Source organism: Panthera tigris, chromosome D4 (assembly GCF_018350195.1).
Source record: "Panthera tigris isolate Pti1 chromosome D4, P.tigris_Pti1_mat1.1, whole genome shotgun sequence".
NCBI lineage: Eukaryota > Metazoa > Chordata > Mammalia > Carnivora > Felidae > Panthera > Panthera tigris.
In genome coordinates, this window is record NC_056672.1 from 6,213,035 (window position 1) to 6,230,169 (window position 17,135).

At 44.5% G+C, this 17,135-nt stretch overlaps 1 protein-coding gene and 1 long non-coding RNA gene across 4 annotated transcripts in view; one reads left to right on the forward strand and one right to left on the reverse strand.

The window, feature by feature from the left end:
* Positions 1 to 17,135, reverse strand: part of PDCD1LG2 (programmed cell death 1 ligand 2) — a 65,736-nt gene that overhangs the window by 23,914 nt on the left and 24,687 nt on the right. For all 3 annotated transcript variants that reach the window (XM_042964432.1, XM_042964433.1, XM_007094150.3), the window contains exons 4-5: positions 11,014 to 11,283; positions 3,890 to 4,024 (exon numbers count right to left, since the gene is read on the reverse strand). In XM_042964432.1, the coding sequence (XP_042820366.1) occupies positions 3,890 to 4,024; positions 11,014 to 11,283 (405 nt within the window). The remainder of the gene's footprint in view (positions 1 to 3,889; positions 4,025 to 11,013; positions 11,284 to 17,135) is intronic.
* Positions 4,725 to 5,945, forward strand: LOC107180741. Its single transcript, XR_001511495.2, has 3 exons — positions 4,725 to 4,783; positions 5,369 to 5,451; positions 5,868 to 5,945. It is a non-coding gene; the product is annotated as an uncharacterized LOC107180741 (long non-coding RNA).

The following is a 17,135-nucleotide window of genomic DNA, read 5'->3' on the forward strand; positions in this document are numbered from 1 at the left end:
TATGTTCAAACCCAGCTATTTGACTTTAAGAATACTTTTGAAGCTTCAGTTTCTTCATGTGCAGTGTAGACACTACTCCTTGCCTCAAGAAGTTTTTGTAAAATTAACTGAAAAGAAGTTTGTAAAGGGTCTAGCCCAGTGCTGTCCAAAGAGGGACATATTTTGCTGTCTGCAAAGAGGGAAATATTGTATATCTGCTCTGTCCAATAGCCTCTAGCCCCACGTGGCTATTGACCACTAACAATATTGAGCACTTAAAACATGACCAAGGAATTGAATTTTTATTTAATTTAAATTTGAATAACCACATACGGCTATTATATTATACAGAGCAAGTTAGCATGGATACCTGCGTATAGTAGGTTCAATGTGTAAAATTTTATTGAACATCTATCTACATGTGCCAGGCAATGTTTCAGACACTGGGCATTTATTGGTAAATAAGAGAAACACAGCCCCTGCAGTCATGAAACTTAAAGACCAACAGATGAGGCAGAACTTTACATTACTTTTGCAACAGAAGTTGCCAGCTCCTTCTCTAGAACACAGTGAGTCACCTGGAGCCCCGCACTGTTGAGGGGTCCTCTCAGGTAGTGATGGTAAACAGAACCTTCTATGGACTGGCCACAGCTGCCCTCCCTGTACAGCGTGGTGTGCAGAGCTGGTCGCTGAGTCATAGATGGGCAAGTCCGTTTAGGAGCCAATGAGCTTTCTGGGCAGAGAGGGACTAAGAGAGCCACCCCTTTACTTGACTCTCTCTGATAGACTGAGAAGTTCAGGACAGCAATGGCTTGAAGAGGAACTCAAGAGAAGGAAGTTAGGACTGGCATCCCAGACTTAACATAAAGACCTCAGCCAGAAGAAGCTGGCTGGGCACAGCTGTGGGGAAAGCGGGAAGCCCCTTCTGCCTCATCAGCCCTTGAGGGTCCTGCTTCGGGAACCGTGGAAGCACACATGAGGGGGGCCAGAAAAGTGTCAGCTTGGGTCACTCTGGTCTTTGTGGGGATCCGGACCAGCAAGGCTGCCTTTGCATGGTCGATGGAGACCCCCAGAGGGAACAGAGATGTGCCTGGCAGGAATAGAAAGAGCTCAAAACCAGGGCCCTCAGGGGAACTGCCCTGGCTCCCCAGGAGCCTCCCTGTCTGTTTGGAAGCAGCAGCCCTGTGGGCTAAGTTGGCCTTGTGACAGTATGTTGGAGGTGGGGAAGTCCATGCTGTAAGGGGGAGACATTGGATGTCTAAGACAGGCAGGTGGGTGCTTGAGGAATTAGTTGGAAAATTAAAAGGGACGCAATTGAGTTTGTGGCCCAAGGTATTGAAACAGGTCCTAGATGTATAACTGTGTGCTGAGGGTGCTGGAAGGAGAAGTAGGTACCGGAAGCATCTCACAAGGGGATGTCCTGTGATGGGTGTGGTGAGGGGGGCAGAATCAGGAGAGGCTTGAAGAAGTAGTAGCTTCACCAAGTTTTAAGGGATGACACCAAGTCAGGTGGACAAAGAGAAGAAAATACTTTAAGAGGACCGTGTGCTACATGAGAAAACTCAGATCTGAAGGGGTGGGGTGGCACTGAGGACTTAGGACCCTCACATGGCTAGAGCTTAGAGAACGAGGGTGATGGTGTCTCAGGAAAAAGCCAGAATTGTGAGCCACACCACTCAGGGCATGTTGGGACTTCGCCTAGGGAGCAGTGGGAAGCCATGGGCGAGGCCTGATCATGGAGACGTGTAGACTTGAGAACCTGAAAGCCTGTTCTGGCTAGAAGCGAAAATAGACCCATACTGCAGGTGGCAAAAATGGGTGCAGGGAGACAAGTTGGGAGGGTTCTGTTCCAGTCCAGGTGAACCTCAGTAGTGGCGGTGAGGTTGAGTCAATAAGCAGTAAAACGCTCATTCTCATGTCGCTTCCCATTTTACAGATAGAAAAAGCCATCTCAAGGAAGTTAGGTAATTCGTACAAGATCATAGAGCCAATAAATGGCAGCTTCAGGTCCCAACCTAGCCTTCTGACTCTGGTTTAAAGCTCTATTTACAGGGTCAGCCATTCTCAACCTTCTTTCATGACACATGCAAGGCACACAGATGTGTGTGCGTGTGTGTCCATGTGCCTCCCATGAGGGAAAGCAGATCCCAGTGCATGTGAGTTGGGGTATGGCGTTGTATTATACAGGCAGCCATGATTTCCCTCTGGCTCATTACAAACAAATAAGGAACCATTTGGAAATTTACTCTCTCAACTCTTATTAGCAACAAATGTCTACCACCACAGTTGGTACCCAAGCCTTGTACCTAGTGTGGAACTACTGAGAGCCTCGCTCACTCTTGAGACTGGGGTGAAGGATAAGGGAAAGAATTTTTTCTGCTCTACCTTTCAGTGTGACCCCATTTCATTCCCCCAGACAGGGTAAGGACAGAAAACTCTGTTGCTCATTTCTCAGGTGACTAAGTTCTCAGGTTGCAGGCCTAGAACTTTAGTATAGACCTGTTCCTGAGGGGTGTGTATGGGGGAGGTGAAAGAAGAATGACAGAAGATTAAATTCTAATGAGGGGCATCTGCCATGGCTCTCTGAGGTCATAGATTTGTGGAAGTGATTCTGTTTGGGGTATCCGGGCAGCTCAGTCAGTCGAGCATCCGACTCTTGATTTTGGCTCAGGTTATGATCCCAGGGTCAGTGGGATCAAGACTCCTGTCAGGCTCTGTGCTAAGGGGGAGCTTGCTTGAAATTAACTCTCTCTCTCTCTCTCTCTCTCTCTCTCTCTCTGCTCCCCCTTCCCCAAATAAAATGTTTAAAGAAAAAAAGAAGTGATTCTGTTTAGTTAAAGTTCTGTCAGAGAAGACACTATAATTCCTCCTTTATGGTGAAATGCCCTTCCTCTCCATTTCTATCATTTCTTTCTCTTTTTCTTTTTCCCTTCTTCCTCTTCTCCTTCCTCCCTTCTTCCTTCTTCCTTCTTCCTCAACCTCCACTCCCCTTTCTTTTGACAATAATTCCTTGGGTTCTATAGTAGAGAGTTTTGTGGTTAGCACCCAAGTTAATGCATACATAGGGCAGTGGACAAATAGAGCATGATAGTATTTTGAGACAGATGAGAATACAGAGGTTAGACTGTAAATGTAGCATAACAAACACCAAAAAGCCTCCCAATTCTCAAATAATGGCCACCCCCAATTCCTATTGGATTATTCCCAGATGTCATTTCCTTTTCTATAAACAAGGCCATGTGTAGACCTTGGGAGGAGCTTACTGGGTGCTGAAAAAGGAGTAGTTTAGTAAACCAGAAGACAAGTCTGCAGATATTCTGGCCAGGGTTCAAAGGTTACATGACAGGAGTAGGTGGGTGAGAATAGGATAGGCTGAGGAGGGACTCCAGGGGAGCCACTGAAAGACATTAGGGAGCCATCAAAACAGGTGGTCTTCCTGCCCGCAAATGGCCTCACACACTTCTCTTCTTTCATTACCAACCAAGGGATTCAGATTCCTAGGGGTTGGGGAGGGCTTAGCCCAGCTGACGCCCAGAATGTGGCAAGAGGGGGAGAGAACTGAAGGAATCCTCAGAAGTGATCTTGGCATCCTCCTGCCCGTGAACTCTGACCACATAGTTGTCTGCATTACCAAAATGACACTGATCTCATGAGGCTAATGACTCTTCTTGGCTCAAAGAACAAAGCAAACTATTTCAGCATAGGAACAAAACATTCCTTTAAAAATATTCCGTATGAGGATTTCAGCTCACTGAAGAAGACTAGGGCCGTTTTCTTCTGGGGAAAAAAATCATCAGGATGAGCCCAAAGGGATTCATAAGCCCTGAGGAGATTGGTATGAAACTGGGGAGCAGAACCCCACATTGCAGACACCCAGTCCACTTGGTTACCATGAATAAAACACACTTACCCTTTCTAAAATAAAGCTTTTGGAAGAGCTGTTTCCTTAGGGCTGTCATCGTAGCTATGAAAATCAAAGCAATGATGAAGGAAGGGATGAAAACAGGAAGCAGCCAATTTGAAGGGATCTTGGGTTCTAGGTCACCTGGATGAAAAAAACAAAACACCAGAATCCCATTACATGGGAACTTAGAGATAGACCAACAAGTTGACCATCTGAGGAGGTTATAACCAGGTACTGTTCTGTGTATGCTGCACGTACTAGTTCATTTACTTCTCACGACCATCCTATGTGGCAGGCTTTGCTATGACCCTCATTTTACCAGTGAAGAAAGGGAGGTCCAGAGAGTCTGGGAAATGTTTCCAAAGTTGCACTGTAAGAGACAGAGCTGAGATATAATCCAGGCTGTCTGGTTCCAGATTCTATGTTTTTCATCATTCTCATCCATCTACTGTGTCTATCTATCTATCTATCTATCATCATCTCTTTCTTTCCAGTAGGATGGTCTCTCAACCCAAACATGTACTCCCCCTCCACTGTCAAGCACTCACAGTGTTTAGAATCTATACCATTAGTCAATCAATTTCAAGGGTTAACAGGGATCCTTTTGGGGAAAAAAGTATCATATTGTAGATAGTGTTAACATACAAAATCCAGACATTCATACCTTAGTGTGAATTACTACAGCGTGTCCTTTTCCTTGTGTCAGCTAATCACTGAGGACTGGCACTGAGGAAAAGGTGAGTTTACTGGAGAGGCGGGTGAGAAGAGCAATTTTGGAGACAGGGGAAGGCCTTGTAAAGGAGAGTTCTGAGTATCTAGAAGTTAGAATAAGGGTTCCAGACTGACAGTGAGGAAGAACTGGAGGGGGCTTCGCAATGGGGAGAAAGAAGCATACCCAAGGTAAGCTGTGCCCTTTCCAAAAGCCTGAATTTTGCCCCATGGAGTAACTACTGCAGAATAAACATAACACTATGGTCCAGGAGAAACCTGGCAACAGTGCTCAGGAGGAAAGGCTCAATCCTGCCAACTGCCTTCCCTCTCCCCCATCTCAGTGCCATCTGAGAATCACAGATTGTTTTAGTTGAGAAGGGATTGGACATCATTTACTCTGAGCCCCTCATTTTAGAGTTCAGGAAGTAAGGCTCAGAAATGCTAAAAAATCTATCTGAGGTTATCAATGCCAAATAAGTGGCAAAGCCAGGATTGCAAGCCCAGATTGGTTTAATCAAATCTCCATTCCCCGCAGATATTTGTCTTTATTGAAAACAGTGTGGTGAACATTAAGGAAGAAAGGATTCAGAAGCCTGGCTCATGCACACATTGCATAGCTTGTACTAATTACAACAGCTCTTTTACTTTTAGGAAGTGCTTATTAAGTACCACTGCAGTAGCACTGTGAGTCAAGGGGCCCCGAGACCTTCAGTGTCCCCACAACAGGAGAAGTCCTTACTTCAGTGACTCTTTACAAACCCTTGTCCTCTGAAGGTTCCTTCACAGTCCCTTCTGCATACAGAAGCTCTACTCGTCCCTCAAGACTTTCCAACAACGAACATCAGTCTGCTTAGACTGTAAGTATTTGGAGAACAAAGACTTCACCTAAGTCATCTCTGAATCCCCTATAGAGCCAAGTGCCAGCTACATGAAAGAGGTCAGTCAGTAAGGATTTGTTGGGCCGAGTTAATCACTGTCTACCTAGTCTACCTAGCCCGATCCTCCCTGTCCTTATTTACCTTATGGCAGACTGATGCTCATCCCTGAAATCCATTCTCTCTTTTCCCCTAGTATGAGGTCATTAGCTGGACACATGGCTTCTCAAGACTACATTTTGGAGCCTCCCCTGCAGTTAGATGTGGGCCAGCCATGTAAACTAAGTTCAAGTCATGGGTCTTCTGAGCCTTGGCCTTAAAACATTGGACAAGTCTTCTACCATTCTTTTTCCTTTCTGACTTTCCTTTCTGACTCTCTTTCCTTTTTGATGTGGCAGTGACCCGGCTTTGACAATTCAACAGAGAAAACATTTTGGAGAACGGCGAGCAACAAGATGGAAAGAACCTGGATCACTGAATAACTTTATGGAATATAGATACTTACCTGCTCTGAATTACCTAAGAGAGCAATAGACTTCTATCTTGTTTGAGTCACATTTTGAGGTCTCTCCGTTGTAGCAGCTTAGCCTTTATTCTAATACATATTCTTATAAATTATTTTATAATAATTACATGTTACTTAACAATGATATGATGATACAATGGGAAAACTAGGTTTCATCCTCCCCACAGTCCCATGCACTCAAGGAAGCCATGCTTCTTGGTAGAGGCACTATATTCCCTGCCCCCCCCACCCCCCACCCCCCCCACCCCCGTTTCCATACTTTCTGAGTGCTAAGGACTTAGCAGGCATATTCCATTTAATCTTCACCATCACCCTCTAAGGTATCTGTCATTATTCTTATTCTACAAATGTGAGACCAAGTTCTAGGATGACTCAGTTATATGTTCATGTTCTGAAAGCTACTAGTGGCAGAGAGAGGATTTAAATATCAAGTCTGTTTGATTTCTGAGCCCATGCTCTTGACCACTGCCAGAGAGTCCCCTCCAGGTCTCCTTGGATGGCTTCACTTCTGGCCCCATAAAAATGTTTTTATAGTTATTTCCTGTGTTCCAATCCCATTGTATTTCCTCATGAAATGCAACAATGGGCTGAGCAGAGGAAACCCTGTTTCAAAAGGAAAATGGACCCATTGCCCTTTTGTTTCTGATCAAGTTAGGATGTTCAGTCATCCATTCTACAAACACTGGAGCACCTCCCACCACCAGACTCTCATTGCTCTATTTGCTTTATTCACTGACTTCTAGAGAAGTTTGTGATGGGTCACAGAATCAGCAATGAGCAACTCAACTGATGAGAATGACCAGAAAAAGGACAGTCATAAAGCAGCTTAAAATGCCAGGAACCGTGGGAGGATGTGTGACTGGTTATTTGTTGCTGGTATTAGTGCTACAAACCAGGGGGTCACTTGACTGCTCTTATCTGGTGGTCCACACAGTCTGTTGGCTGGGATAATGGGACTGTTTTATCAAGGCTAATCCTCCAACCCACTAATCTGACATTAATTGAGCACTTAGTATGGGCAGTGTGTTTTAGCTTAGTATGGGCATACTGTTTTAGCTTTTGCCACAAAGAAGACCCATGTGAACAATTAAAATACAATGAAAGATAAAAGACAAGTATAGTCACAGGCAAACCAAGTCATGGTACAGGTAATCAGTCTTAGAAGAAGAGATAAGGGAAGGACCCTTTTGCCCTGGGATTATCTAAGCTGCTCTGGAGAGAGGGCAGACTTCAGGGCAGTGAAGAGGGTGAGTAATTATGTTTTCTGTGGAAGAAACTGCCTGAGCAGAGAAATCATGGGGGTGGGAGAGGTGCCAGAAATCTCAGAGAGCACTGGTGAGGAAGGAGAGCTGACCAGAGCCCAGGAGCCATGTCAGGAGGTAGTAGCATGAATACAATTCTGGGAAGAATAGGTAAATGTAGGCTGAAAGTCTCTAACTGCATGAAAATCTCTCCGTGCCCTTGCCAGTTACATTTATGAGTATTATGAGCCAGTACATTTATGAGATCCTAGAAGATCCTGAGCTGATGCAGACCCCACGGGCCTCTCCTGTGATTGTTGACTATTCATTCAGCTACACTGACTTCCATGGAAAGAAGAACCACCTTCATTCATTCATAATTTATCACTGGTTCAAGGTCTCCAGAGGAATGGTCAGTGTGCCCTTCCTACTTCTCCACCGCAAAGAAAAAAACACTGATGTAATCGGTGGTGCAAAGGCTAGATTCCAGTTATCTCAAAGTTCATCTTACCCAGGCCCCGATTTCCCTGATCCTTTTGGAAAACCACATTCCATCCAAAGTACTGGCCTACACTTAACCAGGCAGGAAATTCCACACAGCAAAGGACAGTTACTCAACAATTCCAAGAAAAAGAAATTCCTCTGTGACTGTTAGTATTTAAGCCTCTAAAGCCCTAGTATGAATTAATTGTATCTCAATTTTCATAAGGTGTCAAGTCTGAGGATCTGCACTGTGATAAAAAGAGAGGTAGAGAACATTAAAGACCAGCTTGCCTAATTCACTATTTTTCCTCAAAGTTGACCCTAAAAATGAGGTGTTTCTAATGTCTTCATTTCTACCAAGATTCTTAGCATGACATCTCTCTTTACTGCCTCACTTTCTCAAATCCATTCAGTTAGAAAGAAGCTGGGCTAACCTTAGTGTTGGAATTGGGTAGTAAAGTGTGGATAGGTTGGGGGGGGGTTGGTAGAGGGGGTGGCAATGAGAAGAAGGCGGCTGGCTGCCCCTGAAAACTATGTCAGGGAGGGTTTTTTCCTCCTGAAGAAAATCCTGGGAAATTAATGATGAGATGGGGATTGAGTCACTTCAAAGTCCTCAGTCCTGCCAGTTCATGATGAAATATAAATTAATTTGAGATAGAGCAGATATCTTTGATGCCCCAGCTTCTATCCTGTCTGTCCCAGCCCTGATTTCAGCCAGGGATGAATGTAGCTGAATGATGGATGGTTCCAGTCGGGTTCTGATTCACTTCCCCCTGATAGTCTCACCTCAAGCACATGCTGCTTCTGTGCCAGGGTTTCCTCAATGCTGAAGCTTGGTCCTTCTCACTGTTATGTCCAGTGACCCACATGTGGGATTTTTCCTTCTTATCCGCACAGATTTAGGCTCTACTGGATTAAAGGTCCAGCTTCCTAGTGGCAAATGCTTCCATTAAGGGATATGCTCTACTGCATCTAAATTCATAGCTTGAGTTCTACCCATGGGTGGACCAGCAGGCAGAGAAAAGAATTTCTCTACTGACAGAGCGATTAGTCTTGATTACCATGAAGAACGTGAGAGCTGCTACCTAATGCAGGCACAGAAGGTTAGGTCTGGAACTCGGGGATCCATGGATTCTCTGATTTTTGTACTTCCACGTTCAGTAATAACAAAGAAAAGGCAACTGCAGCAAGTCAGTCTGTTCCGGGCAAGGCAACCAAGGGCTCGGTGCTCTCAGGGTTGAAAGCGAGTGTCACCAGCCCACTCCCTGCCCCCACTCCTCTGCTCCATCTGAAGTGCTGAGTGAGGGAGATCTAGAATGTGTGGGGATGAGAGAGAGGACAATGATCGGTTATGGCTTGGCATCCACTTCAGCAGCCAGAACTGTAGCTTGTTCTATGAACTCTTGCCTATGAAATCTTGTGAAGAGATACCATATGGCTTCATGGCTGCCTCCCAGCCTGAAGGCTTAGTCACGGGGCTTATAGGGCAAGGGACAGACTGCTGCAGTCCTGTCTCACTTCCTCTTGGCTTCACCTCTAACTTCAGCCACAGCTCGGGAGAAGTCTGGGTGACCTTTGACTTGCTTCATTCACCTCAAATGGGTACTTTGCTTTCTGCCCTGGGATTACTTGACACTACAGGTGCTGGGGGGAACTCACTCAGCCCACATGCATGCATAGCTCCCAGCATGGAGTGCACAGTCCTGCAGACTGCTGTCAACCAACAGGGGTGAAAGGAGATGACCTCCACCTGAAGTGCTTTGAGTGAGCATCATGGGAGGCTGTCTGTACACTTCCCAGGTGGTCTTTGGGTATTTGAGCTCCCGTTTTGCTGATAGCAACAACTTCAATTCTTGCTTCCGGTCTGAATCTCCTAAGCCTCCCATCCCTGCTCCCTGAGGCCACCACCTAAATACTGGCATGCCACACGAGCTCCTATCGTAGGCTCTGTTTTGTCTAACTAAGACAAAGGGCAAAAAGTGGAATATAATGACAATATTAAAGTTTCTATAAATTATGTCAAATTTAAGCAGTGCTAGGGACTGCCCTTTATTCGGAGATTATATCCTTTTCTGGTACGGTAGCAGAATAATGGCTCCCTCAAAGATGTCCATGTTCTAATCCCTGAAACCAGTGAACGTGTTACCCCACAGGCAAAAAGGGATTTTGCGGATGTGATTATATTAAGGACCTTGAAATGGGAAAATTAACCTGAATTATCAGGTTGGGGGAAGGCATCTAATGCAATTACAAGGGTCCCTACAAGGTGGAAGAGGGAGGCAGGAGAATTAAAGAAAGACGTGATGACAGAAGCAGACGTCTGAGGGATGCAGCTGGTGGCTTGGAAGGTGGAAGAGGGACCATGAGCCAAGGAATGCAGAAGCTAGAAAAAACAAGAATATCATTCTCCCTTAGAGCCTCTGCAATCCTGTCGACACTTTGACTGAAGCCCAGTGAAGCCCATTTGGGATTTCTGATTTTCAAAGGTGTAAGCTAATAAATTCGTGTTGTCTCAAGCCCACAAAGTTTGCAGCAGTTTGTTAGATGGGGCAAGAGGAACCTTATGATGAGCTTGGTGAGAAGGTGACCCGTCTCTTAGGGAAGAATTTTGATACTAGGTGTAGAGTTGCTCTTATTTGGCAAATAGATGTTCTTACCCAGCAACTACAAAATAAAACAGACTCCCAAATTGTTTGAAATTTCCCTGGTGCATGAAGTTCTAAAGTATGGGGCACAGAGCCATCAGCAAAGGCTCTGAAAGATTTTACAAAAGGCCAGCTTTCCTTGAAAACCCCATACCCACCTGAGTGTCAGCAGAGCCAGCAAAGTCACATTTATTCTGCTGACTCTCTAGGCACCGTGCCCGAATTACAGTGATTAGCTTTCATGCTGGCTATTATCTGTTTCCTCTTGAGATTCACCCTCTGCACTTCAACACTGGGTTCTGAGCTCTGAGAGGTTGGCCTTTTTGAAACACATCAGTGGGACTCCCTTGTTCTCTGACTCGCAGCTGGGTGCCGCGGATGGGAGGCACAGGCAGGAGCCTGGAGGCTGGGGGGAGTGTGAGGTTGGGGTATTTGTTTCCCTGGCTTCCATCCGGGAACCACCCCAACAGTAGCAGTCACTCCTCTGACTGTTGAAGCCCCAGGGTCCGGCCATAACCTTACTCGCTTCTCTAGATTCTGACCACACCTCCACAAATAGACTTTTTATTACGCTATCCTCCAATTACTCATTCTGAGTATGCCATCTATTTCCTGACTACTGGAGTTGGGAAGGGTGGGCTGCTCTTACCATGAGGGTCTATGACGGCTGAAGTAAGTTCTTTCACGTTAGCATTCCAGAACACACAGCTCACATTTCTGCCGGGGTGTGGCTTTAGTCGCAGAACACTGGTGACCCGGTAGAGGCCTTCAGAGGTCTTGGTGTGGCTGGTGTTGGCAGGGACGCTGACGTTTGGCCAGGACACTTCTGCCAGGGGATAACCTTCAGCCTGGCAGGTGAGCTGTACCTCATCTACCCCTGGGATCTTAAGGATATGAGTGTTTATTTTCTTGTAGGAAGCTGGATAAAACAAAAAGAAAAAGAAGTAAGTTTTTCTTTTCTGATTCCTAGAGATCTCCGTACTCACTGCCATGTGAAATGGCTAAAATTATCATTATCAATATTAAGTAATTATGCTTTTAATTTTTTAAACATTTCCTGTGTCCCAGATATCATGCTACTGACATCGAAGGATTTCACTTTTATAATATAACAAAAATGGTGTTGTTGGTATTCCCAATTTTTGTTGGAGGTAACTGAAGCGAGTGAGGTTGAGTATTTTGCCCAGAGTCACCAGGCTTTAATAATTGCTGGAGCCAACATCTGCACATTGGAAGTTTGATTCCAAGTCTCAACAGTGCTTTCCACTACCACACTCTGTGGCTTCCTGTATTCCTGTGAATTATCTTACAACTGGGGACTGGAGAAAAGACAGAAGGTGGTTAAATGAAATCACTAGATAATCCCCACATTCTTGTTTTACTTGGTGCTTCTTCCAACATCTTTTCAGAAGAAAACTTTCTTCCCACTTCCCCACTTCCTCCCTTTTCTATGAGATTAGGAGGAGAAAAAAATAAAGACCTAGGTTCTATCTATAAAGAGTTAAGAATTAGTTATATAACTTACTTATCCTGTACACACATACACACACACACACACACACACACACACACACACACCTGTGTATAGTGTATGCTGAGTAAATTAATCCAAAGTGGCTCCCTACCCTCTAAAAAACTGAGATCTAAAATGCATACAAATGACATCGAAAGCAATAAGACACAAGGACAAATTGTTATCTTAGATGATAGCCCAAAATAAAGACATATTAACAACATATGCAGATACCAGGGAGTATGGAAAGTAATCTGTTAGTTTTTGGTGAAGGGAAGTGGAAATGAGTACTAACTTCCATTAGCTAGGAAATTTTTAAGAAACAGAATTTTGATACAATCTTTGTGTTTGTGGCTCAGGTGTGATGAAACCATTTTTTTCTTATTGTTGGGAGGAGTATCAACAGGCACACCCATCCTAAAAAGCAATTTTACATTAAAATCATGAGGACAGCCCTGTGGAAAACATCAAATGTGTATGAGGTAGTAAGTGCTTTCTAGGTGCTAAGCTTCACGCTGTGTGATTTCATGTACTGTGGAAGGGGAGGAATGTTCAGGCCCCTCTCCACAGTTTTGCCCCTTGAGTGTCTCTGTGTTGTGAGTTCCTAATTTGATTAGTTATAGACAAAGACGCTCACGGGGTCACTGTTCACTGCGGTGAGTGACCTCATCTGGAAGCGTGGTTCACGGTCTGTGGGCCTCTCTTGAAGTTCTTGTCTCCATGCAGTAGAGCATACTCAGTTGGGCCTACTGACCTGCCTGCCTCAAAAAGCTCTGAAATCTTCCTGGCTCACAGTATTCCAGCTTCTGCTTGTGACTGGGTGGGTGGGATGGACTTTATTATCCATGAGGCTGGATAGATGAGTAATTTTAGGGTCTGTTCGGCAAACCTGGACTCTAAGTTAGGATGGGGGTGCAGGAAAAAAGAGGCCCTTATTCTAAGTCATGTTCTCCAGTGTAAATCACCAGAGAAGCCTTAAAGTACCGAGAGGGGAAGGGAGAAAATCATGTGCTCATCCAGGTACTAATTTAACAAATGGAGTTCATTTCCCATTTGGCTATTGGTTCTTGTGCGTAGAGCTCACCTGGTCAAGGACTTGGACCGGGGGTCCAAGGAGAAGAACAGGGGTGAGTGGCTCTAAAACCTGATTCTATCTCCTTGACACACATTATCCCAGTTAGACTCTCCAAGGACCCTATGAGGTAGGTAAAATTCAAAACAGCTGGAATCTGGGGTAGGTAGAGGGACTTGAACTCATGCCAGTCGTGGCCACGTTATTCTGAATTCTGCATTGGAATTGATGATTCTCTCTGTAATTGCAAAAGTCTGGGGATAGAGCAATAGACACAGGAAGGGGGGAGGGGGACGTGTTTTCCCAGGGGGAACTAGGGACACACAGAACTAGTGGAAGATGAGGAGAAGCAGGTTTTGAAGCATCCTGCTGAGGAGTTGAACCGGTTAGACCTACCAGTGTCCTTGAAGCCAATTTTGATCTACCTGTACAAATTCAATAGTATTTGAAGCATGAATTTTTGAGGACTCACCTTATCTCTCATTTTACGTTATTTACCTACACGTATTTTCCCTTGGTTTGATGTCCTCTTATAATCATTTCATCCTATTTTGGTGTAGATTATTTCTGTAAGTTCTGGGGTCTTTGGGGGGATGGAGAAGAATAAATGGGTTCATAGCAGCAATGTGTTGCATATGAAGGTGTGGCTGGTTCTTGCAGGATAGCTCAGAACAAGAAGCTGATCTTGAGGGCCAGGTTGAGAGGTGGTTTCAGAGGTCGGGGGGCCAGGAATCGGGAGGTAGGCTGAGGCTATAATCTGGGATATACAAATGAGGAAGCAGATGAGAGAGATGTTCACTTAAAAGAACCAGCAAGGTTTGAGGAAAGGATGGGAGCCCACAGCCTGCATGTTTACAACATTAAAGACACCTCCACAGCCTCATGCATATTTGGGAAGTGGCCGAAAATACATATTAGCAACACACAACAGGGAAGCTGGACTAAGGGAGATATTCTTAGGAAAAGATGAGTAAATTTTAGAATTTCAGAGATGAAAGTCATCTTAAAGTTAAAAATAGTCCAACTTCCTACTCTGCAGTTGTTGGGTGTAAGTTTTGTATGCGTCAGTTAGGCCAAGATGGTTGTGTTTACTGAACCCTTCTATTTTCTTTTTTGTTTATCCATTATAGTAGAGATGAGTTGAAATCTCCAAACATGACTGAGGATTTATTTCTCCTTTTAGGTCTGTTTTATTTTTGTTTTATATGTTTCAAAGCTATGTTGCTAGATGTACACACATTTAGGATTGTTATGTCTCCCTGTTGTCTTGACTTTATCTTTATGAAGTGTCTCCTTTGATCTTACTAACACTTTTCTGATATTAGTAACCTGCTAGATAACTAACTTTGGGCAAAATACATCGATTAATAGAAGCTCCTACTTTCAGGAGTAGCCATTACCATGATTAGACAATAAGAAAGCTAAACTTTCATTGGAAAGATCATCCTTCTGCCAAGCCAAACTTTGCTTCTGGGCAGCTTCAACCCATTGGTAATTGCCTGGTTTAATAAGACAACATGGGGGCAGCATAGTAGACAGAAGTCTGAAAGGTCTGACTATGCTGAGCCAAGGGCTGGTTACATGACCTGTCGAGCCTTCTGGTTGTACAATAATACTTATCCTTAACAGAGGTGTTAGGATGATTGAATGACTTAGGTGCCTAGAATATAGCAAAAACTCGGTTAATGTTAGCAATTATTATTCACTGTTGCATATGATCCTTCGGGTGTTTGAAGATAACTGGCAAGATTCCATATCGTCTTTGACTTCTGGGTAAAACATGGCTACTTCCTTCAACCCTATCTCAGAGGACAGTTTTCAGACCAGACTTGGATTCACTTTGTTTGCCAGTATAACATGACCTATATTCCAGACTTTACCTAAGCAGCACAAAGTATAGTGGGACTAATTACTTCCTATGTGTGGAGCACATTTTAGGCCCAACACAGGGTTTTAATACAGTCTAAGGTCATGAGATCAATTTTACTAAATGAATGATCTAGGAGACTCCTGCAGGCTATCTCCCCAGGCTCCTGACAGCCAATAGGAGGCATGGTGGGAAGACTGGAGGGCAAGCGGGAGGGAGAAGTCGGGGTATTTCTCCCCTATGGTCTATGCTATAGGGGCCTCTCCACCAGCACCCACATCTCTTCCTCGGCTCCTGCTACCACTGGATGGGCCCGTTGTGGTTCTAGCGTCTGTAGAATGACCTTGGCCTCTGAACTCCAGTACTCCTGCCTTCCCCCTCTCCCTCCAGTCCAGTGCGGGCAACAGCTTCTTGCTCTTGCTAATTGCCGATTTGCCACACTGTTCCCAGGTTGGCTGTTCAGTCTGTTCCATCAAAAGAATTGCTATTTTCTGATTGAAATTTCTACTGGTTTAAATGGTTTTTGTTTCCCTGGTCGTCTCTCACTATATGATCCCTATGCTACTGGCAACTCTAGCATTTCTGAAATAAAGAGAAAGCTGCACATTGTATTATTTGCTCTATCGTAATGATAGTAATTAAGGTGAAAAAATATAGTTTTACAAATACCTCGGTCTTAACAGAACATAGGCGGGTTTATAGTAATTGCTGAAATAAATCTTTTAGGCTTGCTCCCAATTTGTCTGTTAAATGAGCTGCAGAGGAACCTCAGGTTAAATAGTTTGTAAGTTGCAGGCACTTTTCCTCATTTCAGAATTCGGGACATTGTTTTCTTAATTCCAGCTTTCCTTATTACCCTTTTGTTTCCCCAAGTGGGGAAAGGCACTGAAAGGAGAGATTTAGCCCTATTAGTAAGTGTCTTAAGCAAATGCTTTCTCTAGGTCCAGAGGCTGTCATTATCTTTTCCAGGCTGCATCACTTCCCTTGGGCTGTTCCCCCCACCCCACCCATGCCCTTTGTCTTGCCCTCCTTAGGGTGAAGGCCATTGTGAGAGAAAAATGGAAGCCTTGCCACCTCCTTCCTCAACTTGCTCAAGCTGTATGCCCATGGAGCTTGGGGCTTTTTCACCGGTTGGAAACACTTCTGTGAGCCTCAGCCTGTTCTGGGGGTTGGCCGTCTCCCATTCCCATCTCCCACCCTGCCTGGAGACTTAAGGCTGCTTTGGCTCTTCTGTTCTTATGACTTGTTCTGGGACTGTCTGGGATCTTTTGCATAGGCCAGTTCTCAATCTGAGGGCGCAAGCCCTGGCCTCTCTGGACTCTCGGGGTCACGGTGCTCTTCTCTTAGGCCATGCTCCCTGACCTCCCTCGGACAGGTTACTCACAGTCCTGTAGTGGCAGCCTTCCCCTTCAGAAACCTCTCTACCTAGTATTGACTTTTTCCTGTACTTTTGAAGTTAGCGCTCTTTTCACTATATTTCATATGAAATATTGCCTGGACATCCAAGAAGTTGCTATAAACCTGTTTTCAAGTTTATGCCATAGATGAGGCATTTTAAGGAAAAAGCACATCCTTCCTCTAGTCCTGTTTCGTTGAAGCAAATCCTTACTAAGGTCCCAAATCTCCCCTGCTTTCTCCAGAGACCCCTGATCAGGTTAGAATACTCTCAGCTGACGGTCTTCAGCTTTTCCTGTTATTGCCTGCATTCCTTCTAAAAGGACTTGGATGCAGTATGCCCCTTCTCATACGTCTTAGGTCGGTTCTTAAAAATTTTCCTAAGTTTCGGGGCGCCTGGGTGGCTCAGTCGGTTGAGCGTCTGACTTCAGCTCAGGTCATGATCTCGCTGTCCGTGAGTCTGAGCCCCGCGTCGGGCTCTGTGCTGACAGCTCAGAGCCTGGAGCCTGTTTCGGATTCTGTGTCTCCCTCTCTCTCTGACCCTCTCCCATTCATGCTCTGTCTCTCTCTGTCTCAAAAATAAATAAACATTAAAAAAAAAATTTAAAAAAATTTCCTAAGTTTCTATATTGGGAAAATAGATTATGTTTAGCATTTTGTAAATATTTATATTTTAAGTAAAACAATGATTTGACTCTTACAGATGTATCTAATGCTGTCTAGAGGGCAAAAGATAGCTAGATATCTTTCACACATGCCACCATCTGTGGAAAAATATATACAAAAATTCTCCTCTAATGGTTCGAGCTTTACACGGTTTCTCTTTCACACTGTGTCATTCTGTGACCCTCCACTCCCATGCCACTTTTTATTCAGGATTTTATCCTAACGCAACATGTTTGGAAGTTCTTTTATTGATTATCC